This window comes from Onychomys torridus, chromosome 1, assembly GCF_903995425.1.
Source record: "Onychomys torridus chromosome 1, mOncTor1.1, whole genome shotgun sequence".
Classification (NCBI taxonomy): Eukaryota; Metazoa; Chordata; class Mammalia; order Rodentia; family Cricetidae; genus Onychomys; species Onychomys torridus.
The window spans coordinates 94229282-94255603 of NC_050443.1; the positions used below are offsets into that span (position 1 = coordinate 94229282).

Sequence of the window (26322 nt, forward strand, 5' to 3'; positions counted from 1 at the left end):
TCCAGGGGACCCAATGTCCTCTTCTGGCCTCTTCCAGCACTGCACACATGTGGTACACATACCCACACATGCGAAACAACCATACACATAACATAATAGTATTATTATTATTATTCATTGAAAAGGGAAGGCATGAGCCTGAAGTGGACCAAGAGCCTCTTAACTATGTTTGAGAAGAATGAGGCCACTAGATGGTTCTGGGGACCAGGGCTGGAATGACACAAGGGATTCACACACATAGCAAAACTCCCAAGACCCTAATCCATGAAGGATTAAGATGTAACTCAGAGCTCAGAGGGAGAGCCCCTGTGACGGACTAAAGAGGTCTGCCTAGGGCTGGGGGACATTGGCAAGGTGTGGTTACTCAAACTGGGACCTCAGCTAAGGGACTTTGCCTGCCTAGTTCCTTCTCAGCTTCATAAGAATGTGGGACCGTGGGCAGCTGAGCAGCACACAGGCCTCCATGGAAGTGCTGAGATTGCTCTCCTGTGGCTAAGCTGGACTCGTACTCAGGAAGGTCCCATTTAGGGTCTATGCTGTTCCCCAACCTGGGGTTACCCTCTCTGCAAAGCCCGGCTCTCCCACACTGCAGGGTTGGTCCACACCCTGCACCCCAGCTCTACCCACACTCCTAGCCTCCTCCTCCAGGCTCATCTGCATTTAACATGCCTTGTTGGGCTGTGGCAAAGAACACTCAACAGATTCATATTAAAAATGCCCTTTAAAATTCAAAAGCTTTGAACTAAAGAAATACCTCGAGAAGTTCTTGTGGAAAGTTCAGTCCCGTTGATTCTATTCACTACACTTAGATGCACCTTTTCAAATAATAGAGAAAAAATGTAACAGGGTCAGGCCCAATCAATATGCTTGTTCAAACAGAATTGCGGGGACTCTGATGTGCGTACATTTTGTGCTCTGCCTTTGTACACCGCCACTCGCTCTGAAGAAAGGTTTCCTTTGCTTGGGGAGCAATAAAAGTAGTCGCCTTCTGAACGCAGGCGGCAAAGTGATGGCATGTTTACCGTGCTGGGGAGAGGCTGCCATTTTTTCATGTCTTCCCCAGCCTATTCCCTTTGTTCTTTTCAGAACAACCTGAAGTCCCTTGCAAAGCCCCCATGTGATACCGATCCTGAAGCAGAGGGCTCCCAGCATCAGCCCATCACGTCTCAGAAATGTGATTTTATGGATTAGACAAATAATTTGCTGTTTCATTCCCACCCTTGGTGAGAACACAAAAGGACTTAGCACAGGGTACTGTGCTGCTACGGTGGGAACTCCTGAAGCCCACAACAGGCTCCTGGCTGGCTGGGCCTGAGTCTGGATCCATTACCGTCATCCTCCTTCACACACACTGACGGGAATCTGCAGGGCCCTGGAGAACTGATGGGAAGACGCTCTGACCTTCGGCTACCACCTAAAGTAGCCAGGAAAACTCTGCAAGAGCCCTGTCCATGTGAAGGCAACCAAGGGCCTACTCCACAAACTGTATATAAAGTGTTTTTATTTAGATGGCACCTTGGATATGGTAAAAATGCAGGCAGTTCTGGAAGGTCAAGTGAGGATTAGGAGAGTTTACATCCAGTTTCTATTTGACAGTTGCTCTTAACATTTCCTTGTTGGTTCCAGCCATGATTAGACAAGATAGCCTGGGTCTCACCTGGGGCCATGTTACAGTCAGAATTATGAGGTGGCTTAATGGGTAAAGGCTCTTGCTGCCAAGCCTGATGACCTGAGTTTGATCCCTGGGACCCACAGAGTAGGAGTGTTAAATCTTGTAAATTGTCCTCTGACCTCTACATGCAAGTCACAGAACAGGTGCACCTACACTCATACACATAAAATAAATGAATTCAAAAGAAAAGGTGATTAATTAGTAGACGCAAGAACACGTCCACTTCCCCCACTACTGCTAAGGCCTTGGGGCCTGTAAGGATATACATTTTGAAATGCTGGGCCACCCAGTTCTTAATCATGGAGTGCATGTACCTAGTCAGTCAGTCTACAAATAGCCCCATCTTGTTTTTAAATTTGCACAAGCACTGTTTGTATGTACTTGTGTGTAGGTGCACATGCATGTGTGTAAGGTAAAGGCTAATGACCAGTTTCTTCCTCAATTGCTTAGATTTACTTATGAGTACATATATGTACTGCTTATGTGCCTAGTGTCCATGGAGGTCAGAAAAGGGCATCAGATACCCTGGAATTGGAGTTACAGAGGTTTGTGAGCCACACAGGGGTCTGGGAAGCAAACTGGGTCCTCTGCAAGAGCCAGTGTTCTTGACCCTACACCATCTCTCTAGCTCCTTCTACCTTACTGTTTGAGACAGCATCCCTCACTGAATCTGGAGCGAGGCTGGTTAGTCAGTGAGCTCAGGGATGCTCCTGGCTCCATCTTCCAGGGCTGGGATTAACAGGTGAAAGCCACCAAGCCTGCTTTTTCACTTTGCTTCTAGCAATTGAACTCAGGTCCTCATTCTTCTGTAGAAAATACTCTCCTGACCAGCTGTCTCCCCAGCTCCAAGATGATCTCACCTTACTTCAGGCAGTCAGCCTGATGCCACACTGCCACCTACACAGACACTGCATCCTGGAACTTTCTTTTTTTTTTTGAGTGCTTTGCCCTGAGTTTGGCTGGAGCCACAACTGTCCTAGAACAGTGCATACTTCCCTCCCTGATGGAAGACCTTAGGAACAGCAGCCACGGCCCTCACACACAGGGCTATAGCAGTGAAACACAAACCCACACCAACAGTCAGACCGGCTGATGTGGCTCTGCAGAGAAACCACCTACAGACGGCTCCCCTGTGCGGTTTTTGTCCTTCGCAGGTGACTCCATGCAGCTGCAGAATCGTCCCCTCCCTGCTTTAATCTGTTATGTGACATTTCCAGCTGATGTTTAAAACTAGAAGACTATTTTTTATTTTTAAATTCAAAACGATCAGTGGCTAAAATAGCAGTTCTCCCCTCTGCCCTTCCAGAATGCCTCGGAATCCATTTTTCCCAGTTTAAATATTTGGAAGGCTTCTCCAAACCTCCAACACACTTCTTGGCCGTGTAGAAACTTGGAAACTGCACACATCCCTAAACCAAACTGGCCCCTAGCCTTCTGCCTTAAGCAGGAATCACAAGTCAAGATGAATTAAATGCAAATCCAGTTTGCAATGGTCCATCACTAACAGGCCTAATTGGAACAGGCAGGGTATGGGTTGGATGGGGGCCCACTGTACCCCTTGTGCTATCTTGGGTTAGATTGGAGCTGGCTAGCCCAAACCAGTCCCACATGGGGTCCATAGCCCTGAGGCTCCTTGCCTGCTGGTGGGACAGGGATCCTCACACCTCAGGCCTCCAAAGTCACTCAAATATCAAGGAATGGTCAGTGAGAGGGATGTTTCCTAAGTGAACAAAGTAAGTAGGAGACAGAGATCTGACATGGTAAGAATGCACACAGGCCATGGTGGATGAACACAGCCAGCCAGAAAGAGGACATGGATGATGTTAATATTTTAATCTGTACATCACTTTTTTTGCAAACCATTACACTTTTATTTAAATTAACTTTTTCTTGCAAAATATTCATTTCATTTTCCAACAAAATCTTATAAAGGCAAAAATAAAATCTTATTTTGGCAAATGTCATGAAGTTGATACTGGCAGCATATGGAGTTAGTTAAAAATAGACAGCAACTTCTAAATATATTCAAGGATTTCTTTTTTCTTTTAAGCATAGTTAAAGACAAATTTTCATTTAAAATGTGGCTCCACCCAAGAGAGATGTTTTTGTTTGTTTTTTTCTTCTAATCATTGCTTCCTGTATGTAGACTATCATAAGACAAGTTAAATAAAGGGCCAAGAACACTGTGTCAGGCATGGTCACCTCCTCAGCTGGGCTGGATCAGGTCACAGTCCTGCATCCTGGCCCTGCCTGCCCTCCTCACCAGTCCTAGGGAAGCTGTCCTGGGTTTCCCCACAGGCAGGCAGCAGAGGTCCTTCAGCCCTACCTGGCTGGAAGGATGGTGTCAGGTTAGGCCTTTGTATGTAGATACCACCCAATGGGGAATTTATTGCTACAGCACATTTCCCATCTCCACAGAGGCTTTTGGTTTTTTTCTGATAACTTTTCTTTGCTGAGGGAACTTTACTGCTTCACAGACAGGCTGAACACACATAGTTGCTCCTCAGTCAGAACAAAGGCACAGACAGGCTCCGTGGGCCATCCAGGTGGAGTTTCCAGGGCTGTGCATGGGCTCAGGATGTTGATTTCTGCAGTCAACTGCCTCCTTTTTTCTGGGAAGCATGGTAACAAGCCTCATGCAGGGACCCACTGGAAGCCGCTCTCTGGGTTCACAGGCGGTGGGAATGGCCCTTCCTGTCCTGCTCTTCTCCCCAGCCACTATGCCACCCCCGCAGTACCTGAATCCCGGTGTGTGGCTACAAAACCCTGCAGTCTCGCCTTTCCGGCCACTCAGCCCTTGAGGTGAGCGCTACAAAATACATTCTGATTCTAAAATACAGTATGTTTCACAAGGTGTATCAAAAGTGCTTCTGTCATCTGTAAAAAGGAATCTGGACTGAAACAAATGGGCAGGGGTTAGGATGGAGCCCTTGCTCCATGCTGCACCCACCAGGCTGGGTGGGCTGCTCTCTCCTCCAGCCAGAGCCCCTGTTCAGCTGGAAGGATTTCCACTGGGGCAGAGAAGACATTGTTTCAGGAAGATGCTGGTTGAGCTGGGTCCCCGGCTCTAGGCTTCTCCTCTGCACACTGGATCATGGGTCTGTTGCTGCCTGGGCTGGCAAAAAGCACAGGAAGACAGTGAGAGGCTGGCAAACCTTTGGTCCTGTCCTCAGAGTGGGCATGTTTGTGCATTCGCATGACGGGCTGGCAGACAGAGCAGGAGAGCAGGGGGCATGGGCAAAGCGGCCGCTGTCATGGGACCTAGGCTTCTAGGACCCAGCACACTGGGTTTTACTTTCCTTTCACCTCTGGAAGCATACTGCATTCATGCGAGTTCATGAACTTGTCCTCTTCAGTAGGCCAAGACCTGGGCAATCCACTGGGCTAGTTAATGGCTCTGCCCTTCATTCTCTGGAAGATTAGATAGCCCAGCATCTGTGACCTTGCGTGCTTGCTTGATTTCTTTGTTTGTTTGTTTTTATTCTTCTTTCATATTTCTAACCTAAGAACAGAGTGGTTCTAGCCTGCCTCTAGTGCTGGGAGAGAACACTAAGTCCGGGCACAAGGCCACCAGGGCTTGAAAAACTATGGTAAATGGAGCTTATCCCTGGCACCTCTGCCTGCTCAGATCTCTAAGAAGAAAACATTATATAACTGTGGTCCTGGCAAGTCCTGTAGGACTTTACAAAAGGCATGGCTGGGGCTTTCTGTGGAGCTCTGCAGCTCCAGCTCTCTGCTCCACCCCTGAGGGCCAGGCTATGCCCAAGTCAGCTGACCTCCTCCTGCTCCCAGACTGGCTGGGGCCTGCTGGTTCTGAAGCAGGGGCAGTACAAAGTTGGAGGGCCCATTGTAAAGTGATGTCCCCTTCACCCTCTTCTGCAGATCCTTGGAGCTTCTGGGGGTGGCCCGGATGAAACCATTAGCCCGCAGTCATGGAGAATGAAAGTTGTGGGTTCACACTAAAAGGCTTTGCATCCGGACACACACTTCAACTCCTTAGGGACAAGGAGATACTCAGCACAATGTCTAGCATGCAGTAGTCTCTCAACAAGGTTAACCACAACCCCATTAAGGAGAGAGAAGTGAACTCTGCAGTGACAGCCAGAGACTTCTGGGACCTCTAGTGCGACCTCTGGGGACCAGGTAAGGATACAGACAGGGGCAGCTGATGCAGGCCATGAATTCACTCACAGCTGGTCAGGTGCTGGGTCTGCTGGGTCCTGGGGGCTCCTTCCTTTAGCCCGCTGACTGTCTGGGTCAGCCACTCACTCCGTGGAGTCATACCAAGCATTGTGATGGATTGTGGACCTGGACTTACTCTGGGTCTTCTCTAAGGCTCTCAGGGACTGATACAGTCTCAGGCCTTGCTGTGTGGCGACCCCTGGGGTCTCAGCTTGTCTTTTGTAACTTCTGTAACTTAACAGTTCCTGAATCCCTTTGGGAAGATCTTGAAAGAGTGAGACCTGACCCCTCTTTTCCCTGGAGACTGGCAGTGTGGCCTATGCTGGTCTCTGGGACATCAAGCTGCCTTGGGAAAGAGAAATGGGCAGGTGCAGGTAGGGCCCTAGAAGACATGTCCAATCCATGGTCCATAGACTACATGTGAGCCTGTGAATGCAGGCCAACACAAAATCCTAAACTTACTTAAACATGGGAAGTTTTTTTGCAATTTTTTTTCTTTACCTCAATGGCACAGTTCTGCAGCATGAACTCTATAAACTCTTTACATCGTATTGTAAAATCAAGGATTGGAAACTCCCCCGAGGTACTTCAGCACAATAGCACCTTTGATGGCAGCCTCTGTGGAGGCCTGAGGTCAGAGTTCCTAAAAAGCGAATCACCTCCAACTGCCTACCATCTAGGCAGGTCCCCCAGCGGCCGCGGTGCCAATGGAAGGGAGCAACAGCAGGTGGCATTGCAGTGAGCTCAGCAGCAGCAGGAAGGCAGGGGACATGCTCAGACTATGGGTGCACAGCAGCGCAGGACAGCCAGGCAGGGGCTCTTACTTGGAAGGTGTTAGACAAAGGTGTAGTGCAGTCCGTTGCTTAAGGGGGGGTAAGGTGGCACCGTCCTGGAGGACAGGGGGGCTTTAGGCGGGAGGAGGGCCAGCTGCTGCACTGGACGACAGAGGACACAGGAATCAAGCGGTGTGTTGGAGCCGTCTGTCCACCCACACCACCATATGCCCTGCCTGGCAGGACTGTGTGGCCTGGCCCCTACCCACAATGGATGGCCTGATGCCGGGGGCAGGCCCACGGGGCCTAGCTCACCTGTAGTTTCTGATTAAGGGGAGAGAGGCAAGGGAAGAAAGGTACAGACTGGGAAGTAGGACAGAGGGCGTCAGGTCAGGGGTCATCAGCTGTGTGGAGGGAAGCTAAGGGGACTAATCAGGGTGAGGGCAAACTGGGAATGTAGCTCAGTGACTGGTGGATGGGCCTAGCATGCCAGAGGCCCTGGGTTCAAGCCCCATCACCACCTAAGATGTGGAGGCAGAGAGAGAGCAAGCACAGCTGTGAGGAGGGTGCTTGGAGAGCGGGGCAGCCTCACGGGGGGGGGGGGGCAGCCTCATGGGGGGGGCAGCCTCACGGGGGGGGGGGCTGCTGAGATGAGCTCTGGGGTCACCAGGAAGAGGGGCTGCCTGAGTCCCAGCCACAGGGCAACCCAGACCACTGTTAGCCCCTCTACATGTCTCAAACAGAGCAAGGACAGCAGACATTCCAGAGACGGGTTTAGTCTGGTTTTGTCTTAAAACAGGGCCTCAGTGTAACCCATGCTGGGCTTGAACTTGCAGTATAATCAAGAATGACTTTGAAACCCTGACCTTCCCACCTGTACCTCCCTAGTTGGGATTAGGATGTAAACTAAGACACAAGGCTAGATTTCTAGGAACTCTGGAAGGTCAGGTTATGGGGGCAGAATAGGTCTGTCCTCAGGTCTGGCATCTGTCCTAGTCATTAGTCACTCACAGGGCCTCCTGAAGTGATGTCAAAGCTGCTCCCCACACCAGACTCAGGGCCAGCGGCCATGTGGCCTGCAAGGCCTCATCCTTGGTCAACTGGATCAGAGGACCAGTAGAGAGAATGGCACCACTTTGGGTCCTCTGCCCGTCCATCCCTGAAGGACACCTGGCCAGGGGCACCACATACATACACAAGAGCCTCTCATCAGGGCGCAGACTACACAGCGTGGACTGTGAGGCTGCCACAGGAGGAAGATGTGGGAGGAGGAAGGAGCCCAGAGTCCCTTTTCCCACAAAGAGTCTCCTTTATTGTTTTCTTTGTGACCGGGTCTCACTCTGTAGTCCAGACTAGCCTAGCCTATAACATTTATGCAGCAATTCTCCTGTCTCAGCTTCCTGACAGCTGGGATTACAGGTATGTGCTTAAAGCAGCCTTCATACACAGCACACCCAGGGGCTGCTTCTACACCAGTCTTTTGGCAAGGTTGGCAAAGCCTGGATTCTCCATTCCTACTTTCTGCCACAGGGTCACTGACAAGGTGAGTGGCTTTGGCTTGAGGGCCCAGGGAGGGTTTCCAGGCAGAGATCAGGAGCCCCTTTCCTCTGCCCCACCAAGAAGTTGCTGCTGCAGCATCACTTCTGTCCCCCTCTCCCTAAGGAAAGAAACTTGAGCCCTGTCCCCTTGCTCAGAGCCGGCAAATGTGGAGCTGAGTGAGGCAGGACAGAGAACACACCCTTAACTGCCAATGTCTGCTAACATCCTGGCTCTAGGACAAGTCATACTGGGAGCAGCAGGCAGGAACTGGGCCCTGGAGGTTGGCACCCACGGCCTTACCTGCTACCTGCTTGCTGCGCTGAGAGGCCTCTGAGGCCAGAGCATAGGAAATGTTGATGATACGCTCTTGCTCCTGCAGCTGCGAGTCCAGACCTGCCAGGCTATTGCGGTCCTGGCCTGTGGGCTGCAGGTTGCACATGCTGTGGGGACCAGAGAAAAGGCCATGAGTCTCACCACCCTGGCCTTCAGCCTCACATGTGGAGTGTCTCCTTGGCTGTGGGGAGGGGGAGCCATCAACACTTTGGGGGCATCAGATGTTCACTGTCTGTTTTCTTCCAAGACAAGAATGTCTCCTTCTCCCCAGACCTACAGTGAACATAGCTCTATTTCTCCTGTAGACCTCAAGTTAAGGGCTCTAACTGGAGACTCCCGATAAATCCAGACATGAAATGGGTAATGTAACTCTGAAAGGGAAGCACACAGGCCAGGAAATCCACTTCCTTGGGTCCAAACTCAGTGTTCAGAAAGTAAGTAAAGCCCCTAGAGCCGTCAGGCTTACAAAACTGAGCCCCATCTATGGAGTCTGTGTGAGGAACACAGGCCTAAATAAAGCCTAGTCTAGCACCTCCTGACCAGCCTGGGCCCATCCATGGATCTATAGTAGAGTGTGGGCACAGGTGTTAAGAGGACCATCATTGGAGGTGACCTCAACCGAGTCTAACTCACTAATGTCTGGGTTGGTGGCCCATACCTGCCAATCACTTGCCAAGGGCATGGACTTTGGGCAAGGGCCCTTTACAAGTTCTCCAGATCCTTTTAGGTGACTGGGGCAAGCTTTCTCACCTGAGTACCTGCCTACCTCATTTAATCAGAGGCATTCATTTGAAATAAAGCCTAGCGAAGTATCGACCACTCAGGCTGACCTGGGTCTCCCATGGCTGAGATAGGGTTTGTGAGACTTCTAGACTTGAGCAAGCAAGGGCTGACCTTGACCGGGTGAGGATGTTTCGTATCTTCTCAGCCTTTCGGTACCGTGCCTGCAGCTCTTCAAGGCTGGGTGGCTCCTCAGGATCCAGGTCCACATACCGCTCGGGGATGGAGACCTTCTCTGGTTTAGACAGCTGGGGAGAGGATCGGGAGGTAGGATGCAGGGTAAGCTCAGATGCTTTGATTTGAGACCCGTTTTTTCCACCCTGCCCACCTTGTGAGGAACCAACCAGAACCCACAGAGGTGAAGAAACTCACTAAGATCATCAAATGAAGCAGTGGGGAAGCAACAACTTGGACCTAGGTCTCATAAAGCAAGTGCTTTCTAGAGGCCAAGGGCAACAGCAAGGCAAGCAACACAGAGAGGATGTCACAGGAAGCACACAATCCTTGGTGCTACACTCATGGCCCCAGTGACCTGACTCTCTAGCGACACCCACTCAGTGGGAGCTCCAGTGTCCTTCACACCAAGGGCCTTTCTTCTGCCCTATCTAATTGAGGAATCTGGCAATGAGGAGCCCTTCAGAAAATCCACCACAATGGATGAATGATGGATCAATGGACAGAGGGAGGAAGTGAGAGTCCTCTCTGTCCTACAAAAGTGCTTCAGGCCTTGGATGTAGCATATGTATTTAATTCCAGCACTTGGGAGGCAGAGATAAGTGGATCTCTAGTCTACATAGTGAGTTCCAGGCCAGCCAGGGCTACCTAGAAAGATCCTGTCTCAAAACAGAAAACAACAACAAAACCCAACCAACCAACCAACCAACCAAATAAATAAACAAAACAAGACAAACCACAGCCTGGCAGCTTAGAGACCACCCAAAGCTGATGAATAAACTGAGGACATAATCATAGTGGAACACTTCTGCGTCTGGGGACATAAAGATCAGACTAGCTGGGCGGTGGTGGCGCATGCCTGTAATCCCAGCACTCGGGAGGCAGAGGCAGGTGGATCTCTGTGAGTTTGAGGCCAGCCTGGTCTACAGAGCTAGTCCAGGACAGGCTCCAAAGCTACAGAGAAACCCTGTCTTGAAAAAAAACAAAACAAAAAAACCAACAACAACAACAAAAAAAAAGATCAGACTAGATGATGGAAAAGTTGAAGCCAACAATAACAGCATGCAAAGGGTTAATAACCAAGGTGGCTTTCACACTTATGGGCAGAGCAGATTTTACACACGTCTCAATAAAAGCCTCAGTGGAGGAGACTGGTGGCCCTCTCTTTAGTTCTCTACCTCCTCCCCACAGCCCGACGCTGCAAGGTAGATCTCTGTCACCTTTACTAAAAGCTCTCCTCCTTTCCTCTGGGAAAGTGTTCTAGGGGAACCTGACCTCTAACCTTAGGGGGCATCACCCAAGGACAGATGTGATTCTCTAGTTCCCAGGTGACAAGAGCCTTCCCCTCATACTACCTACAGACTCAGCTCGCGTAGCACCCTTTCCTACAGAGATGCTTCATTTGTGCCAGAGAGATGGCTCAGCAGGTAAGGGTGCTTGCTGCCAAGCCTGATGACCCAAGATTGATCTTGGGGACCCCTGGTGGCAAAGAACCAACTGTACAGGTTAATCTCTGTCCTCTATACTCAAGGGTAGACAGTGCACAAGCACAGGTGTGCACACACATGCACTAAATTTTAAATTAAAAAATTAAACAAGGGCTGGAGAGATGGCTCAGAGGTTAAGAGCACTGACTGCTCTTCCAAAGGTCCTGAGAATTCCCAGCAACCACATGGTGGCTCACAACCATCTGTAATGAGATCTGGTGCCCTCTTCTGGCCTGTGGGGATATGTGCAGACAGAACACTGTATATATAATAAATAAATAAATCTTTAAAAAATAAAAAAAAATAAAAATTAAACAAAAAGAATCTGAAAAGGTCACCTTGCCATCACCAAGCAGTCAGAGTCCCTGTTTTAAACCAGTAGTCTAAAGCCCTAAAAATCTCTGACCACACTTTCAGGACCATTTAAGCCCCTGCTTTAAAAAAAATGTAATCTAATTTGCCTCAAAGTAGCTTCCTTTGTTCTTGCCAGGATTGATTTCAGTCTCAGTAACAGAACTAAACCCATGTGGCCCTTCACATTGTTGGAAGGTGGCAAGAAATATCAGTTCTCCCCAACCAGGACAGATCTAGAGGAAGGAAGTGGGTGACACTGTAGCAGGATTCAGGTTAGAGATGAAGAAGGACATTTTCCCTGGGCTGCTGGGCCAATTAGGACAGCAGAGGACATCCTTGCGTTGCCAAGGTAGCACACGGAGGTTCTTTGTGAATGAGAAAGCCCAGACTGCTGTCAGGGAAAAGGCCTTGTTGGCTGCTGGAACAAGCGTCAAGAATGCAGTGAGTCAAGCATCGACTTACCTACACTGTTCTTTGTTCTCAGAGCCCTCTCCCTCATGAAACCCTAACCATTGGACAACCAGCTTGCAAATGGATCTGCCCTGTCTCTTCCAAACAGGAGGGCTAGTTATGTAGTTCTGTGTGCTTGGCATGTGTGAGATCTAAGTTTTAACACACACACACACACACACACACACACACACAAACACACACACACCCTACAAGAGTGGCAACCCCTCCCTGAGGAGGGCATTTGAGGCTCTGTCTCATGTCAAATTGACCTGTGGAAGACTTAGAATCCCACCCAAACTCATCCTACACATGGGGAAAATGCAGTACCAAGTCCCAGCATAAAGGTTTGGGGACAGAGAAAATTCATACAGCAGTCTTCCATCTGCAAACATTTATAGCACACCTACTGTGTGCCATCTCAGAGCTAGAGATGCAAAGGACCAAAGCAGCTGCAGACACTGCCCACAGACCAAAGGTGCTCGAACAGGGATGTCTAGAGACTGATTGGCACTCAGGCACTTGCCCCTTTTCCTTTCTCTTGCTTCTTTTCCTGGGCCGGCCTTGTCATGAGGCAAGGGAGCCACCAGAGGGCACCAGAAGAATTCAAACCAAAATTGGCTCCAGTCCTGGCTGGAAATGTCTTCTGTGATTTTTTTCAGACCTGTCCTGTATTTCACACCACATATGATAACTACAGTCTGCCTAACAGGCCATTTGCAAAGGCCATCACTAATGATCCAGAAAACATTTTCTAAACCTCTTGGGAACGTCCGGAGTCACTTAATCCTCCCCACACCACCATTAAGGGAAGAGGGCCACAGTTTGCTCCCAATTGCAGAAATAGGCTTAAACATTGAAACACCAATGACTTTACGGTCTCAAGCCACTATTCACGTATGTGCCTTCTTAGTCTTCAGCGATGCTGAACCCTGACTGGGTGAGGCTGCAAGTCAGTGTAGGAGTCCACGGCTTCTAGGAAGCATGAAAGAAGCCCCATCCTCACCTCTCTGTTGATGTCCAAGTCATAGTCTTGCGGCTCTAGGTCCAACTCCATGACGGGTATGGCTTGCACTTTCAGCCAGCCGTCTTCTTTGTCTTTTCTGTCCCCCTGAACAGCCCGCTCCAGCAGCTGCAGGTCAAAATCTTGTTCTCGCTTCCACTGGCAACAGAGGAGAGAGTTAACCTCACTCCCCGACCCATCAACGAGCCACACGGGGCCCTGAGGCCTGGTGTCCGTGTGTCCATGTGTCTGTGTCCGTGTGTGTGTGTCTGTGTGTGTGTGTGTGTGTGTGTGTGTGTGTGAAAACAAAGCCTCTGCTCTGTCCTGCAGCCTCTTCCACACTGCTGGCTGTGTTCTGATCTAAGACCTCAGAGTATTCAAATGTGCATCCCTTAGGGTACTTACTGGTGGAAGATCCATGACTTTATGTTCACAGTGGCTCACAGGAATCTAAAACGTCCCCAGGTATAAAAGGGTGACCCCAGGATGACCTGCCCCATCCAAAATCCCCTCCCCAAAGCCTTCTGGTTTAGGAGCCATACACTCCAAGAGAACAAACAATGGGGGAGAGTAAGTCTTTCACAGCCTTCAAGCTCCTGGGGATGATTCAAGAGTTGGGGAGCTTACACCCCAACAGGGCGGGAGTTCTAATCAGTTCCAAGGAGTTGGCTGGTGGCCAGTGTAGCAAACAGCTGCGGAAAATGGTAACCATTTGAGACAAGACATTTTCTTTAAACTAGAAAACAAACTAAAAATGAAACTAAATGTGGGATCAGATGCAATTGCTCCAAGGCTATTTCACAGTGGCAACTTTGTATCATCGGTCTCTTCGTAGGAGGGGGAAAAAATCTACCCAAGCGCGTCTGCCCAGCTCCGAGATGGCTTCCGGTTCATGCCAGGCCTCTGACCTTAAGAGAACAAGGCTGTTCTTGTGAGGATGAAAGGACACTTGAGCATGGAGTCATAGCCTGTCTCACCCCATTCACTTCACAATACCCTAGCAGCCATAGATGCTTCACACCCCAACCACAAGCCTGTCGCCACATCAGCACGCTCCACACGTTCATGCACAAGCTCAAGTTCACGTCAAACCAGAAGAATTGTGTTTGCTGATGGTTTTCCAATTAGAGTTGGGAAGAATTGGGCAATTAAAGTTCAGGGATAAATTGAATGGTTCACAAAGAAAACACACATTTTCTTACACGCTCACACTTGCTCAAATAGAGACAAGTCCTCATTTAAACCCAGCCTGATTGCTTCCACAAACAGCAAAAGTTCACCACACTCTACAAAGTGTCCTGGGGAAGAACCACGCCAATCCGTCATAGGAAGCAATATGTTTATTGGCGTTGATGAGACTTACACAAGCCTTTTTTTTTTCCCAAAGGAAAATTACAAGGTATTGGAGTTATGGTTCTGAGATACTCTCTGCATTTCAGACAGCACGTTATAGAAAGTCGGGGTTACCCCATATAACACTTACTTATAAAGTTTAAAAGTTAATGGGTTAATAGCTTTTTAAAGACATTGTTCCAGTCCTTTGGTGACAAACAGCTGCAGAGAGGCCCTCTGAATACAGTTTATTTTGCTATCCATTCAAGTTACTAAATCTGAATTGCAAAAGCTTTTCCATAAGGAATCGTGTGATGGGATGGGAGGAATTAAAACCAGATGGCCTCAGACTTTGTAGAAGTTACATGTGCACTCTCCAAAGTTGATGTCTACTGTCCAGCGTAAGGCATGGAATCTGATGAATTCCCATCGCCCAGACCTCTGCTAATGATCATGGCCCTCGCAGAACAGCTTTTGAGATGAATGCATTATCAGTCAGTTGGCCTACACAAAGCAGACAGTGGAAGGTAAGCCACCCCTAGGGATGCCTGCTAGGATCGGGAGACAGCTGCTAAGACAAGCCTGGTCAGAGACAGCACTGGCCGGTTAGAGAAGGCCCAGTGCCAACAAGCGAGTCTGTAAAGACAATCAGGCAGGATTAGAGGCAATGAGCGGCGGCGGCGGCGGCGGCGGCGGCGGCGGCGGCGGCGGTACTAGAAGCCAAAGAGCTTGTGCAATGAACTAGGGAGAGCAGTCAGGCTAGAGGGCTGGGGAACTAGGGGCTCCAGACCCAAAAGCCCGATGGAATGTCCCCACAATGGGCCTAAGGCAACCGTGGGCAGGTGCAGCACCAGCCAGCAGGGGGCAGCACCGATTTCCCCAGCCCTCCTGAGTACCTGAGGCCTCAGCACTGCAGGCTGTGGGAGACCACCAGCACCTCAGGGTTGGGGGGCACCAACCCTTTCTTATTCAGTTGCCTCCCCTGGATCCTGCTGGGGAGTTTGGGAGGCTGTGTGGTTGACTCGTACATCATCTCTTTCCTCACCATCTTCTCCTCCTCCATCAACCCTACATTCTCAAGTCCTTAATTCAGCTGAGAGGCCCCGCCCACTAAGCTTGGAGAATGAGGGCAGCTTCTGCTGCTAGGTCCTCCCTATTACTCTGTTTCCGGGTCATCCTCTGGCCAGCTCACACGTGCAGCTGGGGTTGTGGACAAACAGTCCCTCAGGATGTTCTGTCAACCATGTAGGTCATCCTGGGAGGTGACATGTGTACGCTTGGGGGACTTGGGGAAACTCCGGCCTCTGTCCCAGCCCCATCTAACATACTGAGCCAAGATCTCCAGGCAGTGGCTGGCTGAGATATCGGGCTGAGAGTAGGCCCGGTCTCTCTCCTTGGCTCAGATTCCTCTTGCGCTCCCGGACCAGGGCCTTCTGGTGTCTCTTCATCCGCTCCAGCTGTTCCTCGGCACTCATCTTGCCCCGCTGGTGGTCCCCTGAGTACAGGCGCTCCAAGGCACTCTTGGGTCTCTGAGGAGGAGGTGAGACAGAGTGGATGGGGCTAGAAGCATGGCTGCTTCCTACTTTGAGTACAGGGTCTGAGGTAGCCCAGGCTGGCCTTAAATTCACTAGGGAGCTGAGGATAATGTAAACTCCTGACCCTCCCACCTGTTCCTCACAAGTGCTGGGATTACAGATGTCGGCAATCAAACCTGATTTATGCAGTGCTGAGGACTGGTCAGACCCAGGATCTTGTACATACTAGGCAAGAACCCTACCAAGTGAACCCCCCCTGCCCTCTCCCTGCTTAGTCTCTTTGTAACATGCTATATGGGTTCATTTTGGCCACAGAAAACCATTTCCTCTCAGTACCCAGTGCCCCTCTCCCTAATGGGTTTTCTAGGCAGAGGCAGACACTGAGGCTGGGCCTATCCAGCCGAGCCAATAATTCAGAGTGGACCTAGGGTACAGGCTTTTTGGACTTCTTATGACCCTGACAGGCTTGGTAATCATCAGAAAATAGAGATGGCCTTCTTGGTGAGCAGGGGGTGACAGGACCCTAAATTCCCTAAGGCTCACTGGTCACTGCCCATCCCAGGGTCCCTCCTACTGTGAGTCCCTCCACATCCCAAGAGCACTTACAGAGAAGGTCACACTGCTGTTTTCAGCATTCAGAGCCCTCCGGAGTGTGACGTAGGGAGCAATGGTGGACGACTGCTGGAGCCTGGAGGTGGAGCCCGAGAGCCCTTGGCAAGGAAGGAAGAACCAGGTGTCCAGTGGCGTGACTGGACACTCCCCAAGCCCTCCCTAACCACCACCACCACCTCTCTCTCTCTCTCTCTCTCTCTCTCTCTCTCTCTCTCTCTCTCTCTCTCTCTCTCTCTGGGCCAGCGGGGCTCCACTAACAACCTACTTGTCTTCCTCTTTTCTCCTTGAGCCTAGATAAGGCAGGCCCCAGGAAGAGAGAAAGGTTGGCCTGGGGGTGCCTTTGTCCCTGCAGAGCTGTGTGAAACTCTGCTTCCAAGCAGAGATGCTGGGCTGGGGCAGGTGGAAAAGGGTACAGAGCCTTCATCCCTCTGCCATAGGGAATCCAGCCAGGGATAAGCAAGGAGCGCAGTGAAGGAGACCATGGGCTTAAGAAAGGATCTGATGTGGCCTCCTCAGTGCTGGCCGTTCCTAGCACCCCAGCCTGCAGGCTGCAGTGATTTGCATTCTGGGATTGTTGGCTTGCTCTGTGATCAGCTAGCTGGCACTTGTTTAATTCCTCTTAGTTTCTTTCTTTTTTATTTATTTTATGTGTATTGGTATTTTGCCTGCATATATATCTGTACGCCATATGCATGAGTTATGCACAGTTGTGAAACACCACATGGATACTGGGAATTGAACCAGAGTCCTCTGGAAAAGTAATTAGCACTCTTAACCACTATGCCGTCTCTCCAACCCCTGACTCAGTTTCTTGATCTCTAAAATGGGAGTCATAACAGCACCTGCCTACCAGCACTGTTGACTATGAGGCTCATACAAAATACTTCAACAGTGTCGGACTTTAGGGCAATCACTGTGGTTGCCCCTGGAGACAGAAAAGAGAGGGAAACAGACTGCTCAAAGAGAGAAGAGGGAGGAAATAGGCTGTGGGCGGGAGGAGGTTGGTCCAGTCCTTCCTCTCAGTAGTCACAGCTAGACCCAAGCTGCAGATCAGGATCTGAGGCCCAGGTGGAGGCTGGTGGAGTGGAGTATAAGAACCCCCGGAGGGCTCCACAGAGGGCCTTGCCTTACCTCTGCCTGGCAGTGTCTGGTACCTGCTCTCAGAGCCCACGAGGCCCAGGGAGGGCTGAGGCACGTCCTCACTGAGGCTGGCCAGCTCTGGCTCACTCACATAGGACCGGAGCTCCACCTGTGGACAGAGTCTGAGGCTATGAAGTCACTCAGGCCACACCACCCTTCCCACACTCAGAGGCATGCTCAGCCTTTCAGCTCACCTTTGAGTCGCCATTCACACACTGGCCCTGTTCCCGGTCCCTCTTCCTTTCATCTGACTGTCGCTTGAGGCCCCGCACAGATGTGTGCCGTATGACGGTGGCTTCTCTCGGCAGAGGTGGCACAGCTGGAGGCTGGTCCTCTGGGCTGTAGAGTTCAGGAAGTGGTGGCCTGGGAGGTGCCTCGTCCTCCTGTTCAGAGAGAGAACCAGACTGTGTCCAGCAGGATGGAATTAAAGTGGGGAGGAGGGTCAGGACTGCCACAGGGCCAACCATTTCAGAGCACAGAACCACCCCAGCCAAGGAAGCTGTGAAGGGGCCACCTCCATTCCAACTCTTCTTTTTGATCCAATATGCCTTCTAGTTTCAAAGTGTGTGTCCCCAGCTCCAGCACTGTGTCCTGGATCTACATTCCTGGCAGTGTCAAACGATACCTGCTTCCTCGGCATGGAACACAGGGGAGGTAGGAGACTGCCTGTCTCTTCTGAGCCGACGATGGCACCCACCCTGGGAACAGACATCTACCAGCCCCACAGTGATCACCATGAGCAGACTCAGTGGCTCGGCTCATGGTCCTGGGTCCTCTGTGTGGGGATCCGCTCACCTGTCTGCACTCTCCTGTTCTTTCTCTTGGAAATGAACATTCCTACAGTCTCTCCTCCTTCCCAGCTCTGACAGGAGGGCAGGAGAGGTGGCTGCAGTACTGCTCACTTCTGGGAGACAGGGAACCAGACCAGTCTCCTTGGCACTCAATGTGCTTGGCTGGTTCTTATGGGCTGTGGCTCCTTCATGCTATGAAGTTTTCATGCCAGGAAAACTCACTCAGATGACAGCTGTACCTCCTTCCTCCCCCACCCCCTTTTGGTTTTTGGAGATAAGCTCCATGTAGCCCTGGCTGTCCTGGAGCTCACTCTGTAGACCAGGCTGGCCTCAAATTCAGAGACCCGCTTGCCTCTGCCTCCCGAGAGGTGGGATGAAAGGCGTGCGCCGCCCCCGCTGCCACCGCCACCACCGCCACCACCACATTCCTCTTTGACTCTCCCTCCATCCTCCAGCTCGACCTTATACTTCAGGATTTCACAGAATTTAGGAGAGAGTCCAAGCTAGTTTTGCAAACAGTCACCAGCATTCTTTGAAAATTTTTTCACATTTTATTTAGTGTGTTTGAATGTGTGTGTCTGTGTATACATGTGTGTGGGCACACACATGCAAGTGTAGGTCAGAGGCAACATATGGGAACTGATTCTCCCCTACCCTGTGAGTCATGGGGGATATAACTCACAGCAGGCTTGGCAGTGAGCACCTTTACCAGCTGAGCCCCTATGGGCAGTCTCTGAAAGCAACACTTCACTGTTGGGCAAAAGGCAAGCCACCCGCCTAAGTCAGGCCCGGGCTTCCTAGAATCAGCAGTTCCCAACCCTGACAAGACATCAGAATCACCAGAGTCTAGAAAGCTCTTCTGAAAGATAAACCAAAATATCCACTCTCTGTGACGGAAGAAGTGGCGAGAGACAGGGTGGGAGGGAACACTTTCTTAGACACTCACTTCGTGGTTCTTGTCTCTGTGTTCTTTGAAATGACTCAATCCTAGTTTTTATTTATTTATTTCAGTATTCTGAGCACATGCCTCTGCCAGCATTAAAGGTTATGTGCCATCATGCCGGAACCATAACTAGTTTTTAAATGATAGTAAATTAAAGAAATAAGCCAAGCAGCAGTGTCAGGTCCCTTAGGCAACAGGACGAAGTGCACAGTGTGGGACACACAGAAGAGCTGTGGTTCTGTCCTGGCAGAATCCAAGTGCTTAGGGCTACAAACGGAGTCAAGGGAAGAAAAGGATAGAGGAATTATACAAAAGCCAAGACCACAGGGGCAAGGGAAGGGTGCAAGGTTGGAGGCCTTCCGTGGTTGCCATGCTCTGCTCATTGGACTAAGTGTTGGCACATAAAGGATGTGCCCTGATTATTGTTCACCGACACATTTTTTGTTTGTTTGTTTTTGTTTTTTGAGATAGGGTTTCTCTGTGTAGTCCTGGCTGGCCTTGAACTCATAGATCCGCCTGCCTCTGCCTCCCGAGTGCTGGGATTAAAGCATGTGCCACCACCACCCAGATCACTAACACATTTTAATGTCATTTTCAAAATGGCTATTTTAATAAAAATCTTCCATTATATGTGGGTGCATGTATTAGGTATGTGTAAATGGGTGCAAATGCCCTTGGAAGCCAGAGAGTTCAGATCTGGAGCTGGAGTTGTAAGTGGTTGTGAGCCACCTAATGTTGGTGCTGGGAACAAACTTAGATCCTCTGGAAGAGCATCAAGCGCTCTCAATCACTCAATCAGCTCCTAGATCCTTCTTTAAAACTTTTTATGTTTATTTTTATTTTATGTGTATAGGTATTTTGTCTGCATGAACATCTGTGCACAAGTACTTGGTGCTCACGGAGGCCAGAAGATAGCATCAGATCCCCTGGAACGGGGTTACAGTTAGTGTTAGCTGCCGTATGGGTGCTCTTAACTGCTGAGCCATCTTTCCAGCCCCAGGACAGACACTTCTGTTACACAAATATAAATGTCTAAAACAACCACACAAAATAGTAAAATCGGGGCTGTCAACAGTCAAAAGCACTGACTGCTCTTCCAGAGCACCCAGGTTCCATCATATGCTCAGGAAGAAACTGAGGTGGCTCTGATTTGCCCAAGGAGCCAATGAAACCTCTGTGCCCAACCCTGGCTGCCAGGCACCTCACAGTCACCAGCAGCCTCAGTCCAGCAGGCTCCTGCTCTAGTTTGTACCTCACATCGGGGTTGGGGAAGGAGATCTCAGGATGGATTACACACAGTGATTCTGCCAGTGCACCTTCTGTGAGTCATTACCCAGGCTGGGGTGCACCTGCTACTCTACAGGTGCCGAGGCGCCACTCACGTCACTGTAAGCCACACTTCACCCCTGCTTAAGGAAGCCCACTAAACTCCTTGGTCACCAGGTACTCGGGTGGAGTCACTTCTTTGGTCTGTTGTCTGTGCTTCATGTGAGGTAAACAGACTTCTACTCATCTCTCTGAAGAAGTCACACAGCATGCCCTCAGCTCCTCGCTGCCACAGCTTACCACCTGAGGCTTTGCCTTGGTTGGTGACTGAAGAGGGGACGTCACTTTCCTCAGCTGGGGCGGGTGAGGTCGGTATGGCACGTAGGTCTGCAGCTGTGGAAAGAGTCGGACCTCCAGAGGAGTCCGCACAGGGCTGGTGGGAGGACTAGGCTGCAGGGCCGGCTTGCTCTCAGTTGGAGAGAGTGAAGGCACGGAGGGGTGAGGGGACAAAGGCACCGTTTTTCTTTCTGGACAGAAACATACAAGGGTGGAGTCAATACCCTGGTTCTTGGGGCACAGGTGAGGTCACTACCATGGAGACCCAGCCCCTCTGAGGGCCATCCCACCTGCCTCACCCTGTGCCTACATTCAGGAAGATGGTTGCTCTCTTACCTGGATTTCTGACAGACCCCACCAGGACTCTGTAGTTCTCTTTATTCACACTCAAGCCCGCCATGACATCTTCGATTCTCCACAGGTCCTTCTGTATCTGTGACTTCTCCTGGGGAAGACAGGGGGCTGGTTCAGGATCTTCTTGGCTCCTCACTAGAACTTTCTTCTGAGGATTTGTGATACCTCTTCAGTCAGAGTCCCTCATCATAGGGGTGGTGAACCTTTGAAAACCTGCCAGGGCAAGCACCAAGCCTACTCAAAGTCTCCTTGAGAAGCAGACCAGTGAGGAATGCTGGGGGCAGTGCTCACCAGCTCAACTGGCCTGCTTTACCTCACTTAAGATAGACTGCCTTGAACAGCATAGGACTCAAATGATGTATACAACACCTGGTCAATCTCACAGACACAGGGAAGAGAACAGGGGAAGCCAGGACGGGGGTGTCGGTGGGGGGCAGACAACATATTTTCAGTTTCACAAGGTGGAAAATTCTGGAATATGGCTGCACAACATGTGAATGGACTTGACACTGCTCAAGAGAATTCTTAGACCCTTCCTGACAGCACTCGGGAGGCAGAGGCAGTCCTGGTCGTCTACATAGTTGGAGGCCAGTCTGGGCTACATGATGAAACTCTAGCTCAAAAAAAGAAAAGAAAAAAAAAGAAGAAGAAGAAGAAGAAGAGTTAAGATTAGCATTTCAAGTTCAAGCCCAGTCTGGGTTATATAGTGAGACCTGTCTCAAAAACCATGGGCAACAGACATACCTCAGCAACAACTAGAAACAATGTTGGGAAGATTTTATCAATAGCAGTCGCTTAGTACATTCAAGCTGTTACACTACATACTGTGGAATGTCTCCAGTGAAGAGAATTATGGGGGGAAATAACAGTAGGAGAAAAGAATATTCTGGGGATACTCTAAGGTCACCCCTGAACCAGAGGCAAGAGTCTCCAGTGTCCTGGGCTGGTCTCCCAGAACCACCTGAGTGGAGGACACTAGGCCCATGGGGTAGGGGGATCCCCAGAACCATCTGAGTGAGTGGAGAACATTAGGCCTGTGGGAGGGAGGGTCCCCAAAGAACTTCCTTGGTGTCCCAGGGTTAGCACAATATCCAGAGTCTCCTCTGGGTCAGAACTCCATTGTCATTGAGCAAGGCCAGCTCCCAAAGTGGCATAGGATGCTGCCCTGTGCACAAGAAGCCTCCAGGAACACTTGCTGATTCAAATACACTGAATCGATGTCAGAGAACCAAGAAAAAAGAGACAGACCTGAAGCAGAGCTGGAGAGCAGGCCACTTTCCATATTTAAAAATTTGAGGGTGGGAGAGAAGCCTGATGCTTATCACAATAGGGGAACATGGGCCAGCTAGAATGGCCTGACCTTTGAGCTAAAACCACCTTTTCCAATAGGCCAGGGGTCAGAGATAGGGATCACCTAGCCTGGCCTCCAGAAAGGCAAATGAGCATAAATGAAAGAACAGGAGCCTCCAGGGACTGAATTCACACTCTCTCCTCAGGCCAAGGAGTCACTGCCAGAAGCAAGACAGAGACTGGACTTGCTACTGTGGTCCAGGGAATCTAGGAGAAACTCGCCCTGGCCCTCCAAAGTGCCCTCCAGGTGGGTACGGGTACTAGACTGAGTTCCTCTTGGCTCTGATCTTTTGATGGACCAGCTCTTCCCAAACACTGAGGGATAGGCATCGAGAAAGCGGGGAACTGAGGTGAGGCCTCTCATCGTGGCAGAAGGAATCCCGAAGGGAGAGCCTGGCATAGCTGCTTGGCAGAGCTCACAGAGCTGACAGGAGGCTAGGGAGTCGGGGGAGGTGACAACCCTTTCTTGGTCACCTGGAAGAAAAAGGCTCTTCTGTGTTGCTCCTGCAGGGTCTGCTTCAGCTGCTCCACATCCCTCTCCAACTTCAGGTACTCATTCCAGGCATTTTCCATCTCCTATTGGCCAAGGAAACACTCTGGTCCCCAGATGCCCCTCACGCTGCTCCCCCACAGCCCAGTCCCCCACCTCCCGAACACCCACCCCTAACCTGCTGCCTGCTAGGTGAACGAGAAGGGGAGGCTTAGGCAGCCTGGTGGAAAGCAGATGAGAGCGTGTGACTGGCTATGTGCTGCCCACTCCCCACCTCAAGATGGCTTCCCCCTGCCCTGCTGGGATGTCAGCACCACACTGGACTGACAACTGCAACGGCAGAAATTCTGACATCTTAGAGCGCACTGAGCATGGTCTAGAATACAGCCTGAAGACTTCTCCACGAAACTGGGTCTCCCTCAACTATCCTGATGGAAAGAAGCCTAAGGTGAGGAGAGCCAGCCATGTTACCCCAGATAACCCGCCACAAGGAGGCGGTGACAAGTTCTCACCCCTGGCCTTCAACTCAACAGCAGGGCTGATGGGAACACAGCCATGGCCAGCCCCCAGGGAAAGTGTCTGTCACCTCTTCACCCTCTACACACCGTGGACTCTCTGCAAAGCTCTGCCCGGATGTGGACGAGGTCCTCCTGCAGGAGCCTCTGCTGGCAGGCGATCTTGTCCAGGTGTTGTGGCTGGTCTCGGTATTGCTCTGTCTGCCTGTGCAGCACCTCCAGCACGGATTCTAGCTGGTCCTGTGCCAGAGAGGGCCAAGAGCGACAGGATGGGAGGGCTGTCCCCAAAGGAAGCAAATGACTGAGGCCAAAGAAGCCAGTCTGAGCTGGAGCAAAGACACAGGGCTTCAGACAGCAGCTCAGACTGGCCCAGGAGGCAAGTCTCCAAAACTCTCCAGGCCTGTTTTCTCATCTAGAAGGTGGGTGCAGAACCTTCTGATTCCTTATAGAGTGTATGGAGACAAAGGAAGAGATGCAGGAGAACTTAGTAAGTAAGCCCTGTGACAAAACGGCACGCCACAGGCCTTCACCACCACAGAAAAGGAAAAAAGTCGCTCTGAGAGTACTACTGTGCCTTTAGCTCACGCCTGTCTTCCCATCTAGACTTGCTGCCTTTACAGCCCAGATCCCAGGGGAAAGGAGCCCAAGGAAGTGAAAGGCTTTGTCACTGTGACAAAGGCCACTCTCCAAGGCAGCCCTTTGGGTTTCACATGTCAAGCCACCAGACCTGCAGACTGGGGTTCTCCCTGAAAGGAGGGGAGGCTCAGATGCGAGTCTCTGTGGAACACCCTTAGACAAAAGAGACTGAATAAACTAACACCTGTTTATGTATTCTTTGTGTGTGTGTGTGTGTGTGTGTGTGTGTGTGTGGTTTTTAAGGAGAACCAAACACTGTGTAGCAGAGGATGACCTTAAAATTCCAATTCCCCCTAGAGTCTACCTTCCAAGGGCTAGAGTTATAGGTGTGTGCTAACCATACCTGGTTTATATGTGATGCTGAGGATGGAAGCTGGGGCTCCGCGCATGTTAGGCAAGCACTCTATTACCTGAGCTATACCCCCGCCCCCCTGTTGATTGATGCTAACATGAGAGTGCAAACGTGATTTCAGCACAGACAAGAGTGACGCATGCCCTCCACCCACCCCACTACGACGCAAAGGCCATGCATACTTTATTCTCCTTGAGAGCTCGGATCTTGTCTTCCAAGTCCTGGAGGATCCTGTCTTGTTCACAGAACACACTCAGCTTGACCTATAAGCAAGAACAAGTTGGAGAGGGTGGGGTGGGGTGGGGGTGAGTGAGAACAGGGCCTGGCCTCAGGAACAAGAGCAGAAAGCCTCTGGCCAGAGCACCCCCAGAGCCTTTGGGAAGCTGCCCAGGTCCAGTCAGGAGGTGCCTGTCACTGGTCACTCACATCAATGTCACTCTCCGCGATCTTCATCGGCTTCAGACTTCGATCCTTAAGAAGATCTCGGCCTGTCATCTGGGAGGTGAACAATTTAATGATTAACTTGGTGTGTGGAGCCAAAACTCAGGAAGGAAGGTTAGTCCTATGGTGGATGGAGGTGGAAGTCTCAGCAGAGGCAGAGGCTCATGGCACAAAATGGGCAAAAACTTGAGGACTATCTACATTGTTTTAATGCCTACTTCATTTTATGGAAAAACCAAAACCTTTTGGTGATCCTAATACTATTAAATTTCTCAAACTAAAGAAAATGCAGGTACTCAAGTTACAGGGTTATCAATTTTAAAGGTGTTTGCCCAAAGAGCATGACACATTTCTGTGGGTCTTTGGAGATTTGCCAAGGATAAGAGAGGCCTGCTATGGCACCTAGGGATAAACACAGGTCTACACCCCATGCCCAGCCTGTTTCAGGTCTCTGAGAATCTCCCTCACCTTCGGCTGTTAAAAGATCCAGCCAGAGGGAGAAGGAGCCCAGGTGAGGTCCAGCTAGTGTTTTTAGAGTCACACCCAGACAACAAGGCTTGGTTGTCCTCATGTGACTTAACACCTGTCTTCCCATCTCAACAAAACAATGAACAAGTCCCCCACGCTTCCAGACCAGTGGAGCATCCCATTCCACATCCTCAGTCAACTGTAAACAGGCAGCTTGCTGCCTTCCTGCTCCCATCGGCACCCAAGCAGCTGATTCCAACTCTCTACCCCATTCTTCCACTTCCATGAGGCACCTTCTGTCACAGGCTGTGTGGATGTGGGTGGGCTCCCATGGCCAAGACAAAGCCAGCTTTAATGCATCTCAAATCGTGAGCCCATCTCTGTTCTGTTTGGAAGCTCTGACCAGTGGACATGGAGCACAGGGTAATCATAGCAGAGGCAAGTAATGTGTATGTGTTAGGCAGAAGGCCCTAGGATGAATAGACAGACAGTTGCTGGAAAGATAGCCTGTGTTTTCTTCCCACTCCATTTGGAAGGCTCAAGAAGTTTGCTAGAGTAACCCAGGAGTCAAAATTCATTGTCAATCATCCCTTCAGATTAACCACATCACGTGCCCAACTGTTCTACACTCTACCTCAGCAAGTCTAAGCCAGCACCAAATGACTTCTTTAAAAAATATTATTCATTTTAAATGTATGGGTGTTTTGCCTGCATGTATGTCTATGTACCATATGCATGAGTCTGTGTACTCATGAAGGCCAGAGAGGGTGTTGGATCTCCTGTAATTAGAGTTACAGATAGTTGTGAGTTGCCATGAAGGTGCTGGGAATGAAAACCATGCCTTCTAGAAGTGTAGCCAGTGCTCTTAACTTCTGGGCCATCTTACTACCCCATGAAATGACTTCTTGCTTTTAGCTGAGGACTGATTCCTTTTGGCCACATAGCAAGGAGCAGGGACTCTGGCCTTGTTTATTTTGTGGTAAAGCCTGAGTATAAGGCCTGGCATAAGGGAAG

At 50.4% G+C, this 26322-nt stretch overlaps 1 protein-coding gene across 11 annotated transcripts in view; it reads right to left on the minus strand.

The window, feature by feature from the left end:
• Positions 1–3746: 3746 nt before the first annotated feature.
• The window catches only part of Plekha7 (pleckstrin homology domain containing A7), a 185333-nt gene continuing 162757 nt past the window's right edge, over positions 3747–26322 (minus strand). For 8 of the 11 annotated variants that reach the window (XM_036190159.1, XM_036190150.1, XM_036190140.1 and 5 more), the window contains 15 exons: positions 24826–24894; positions 24582–24662; positions 23502–23651; positions 22881–22982; positions 21039–21147; positions 20667–20893; positions 17561–17749; positions 17358–17475; positions 16221–16324; positions 15408–15608; positions 12751–12906; positions 9394–9527; positions 8467–8606; positions 6679–6789; positions 3747–4787 (listed from right to left, as the gene is read on the minus strand). In XM_036190159.1, the coding sequence (XP_036046052.1) occupies positions 6689–6789; positions 8467–8606; positions 9394–9527; positions 12751–12906; positions 15408–15608; positions 16221–16324; positions 17358–17475; positions 17561–17749; positions 20667–20893; positions 21039–21147; positions 22881–22982; positions 23502–23651; positions 24582–24662; positions 24826–24894 (1881 nt within the window). In that variant the 3' untranslated portion in view covers positions 3747–4787; positions 6679–6688. The other 3 variants (XM_036190121.1, XM_036190130.1, XM_036190166.1) reach the window with 3 other exon arrangements.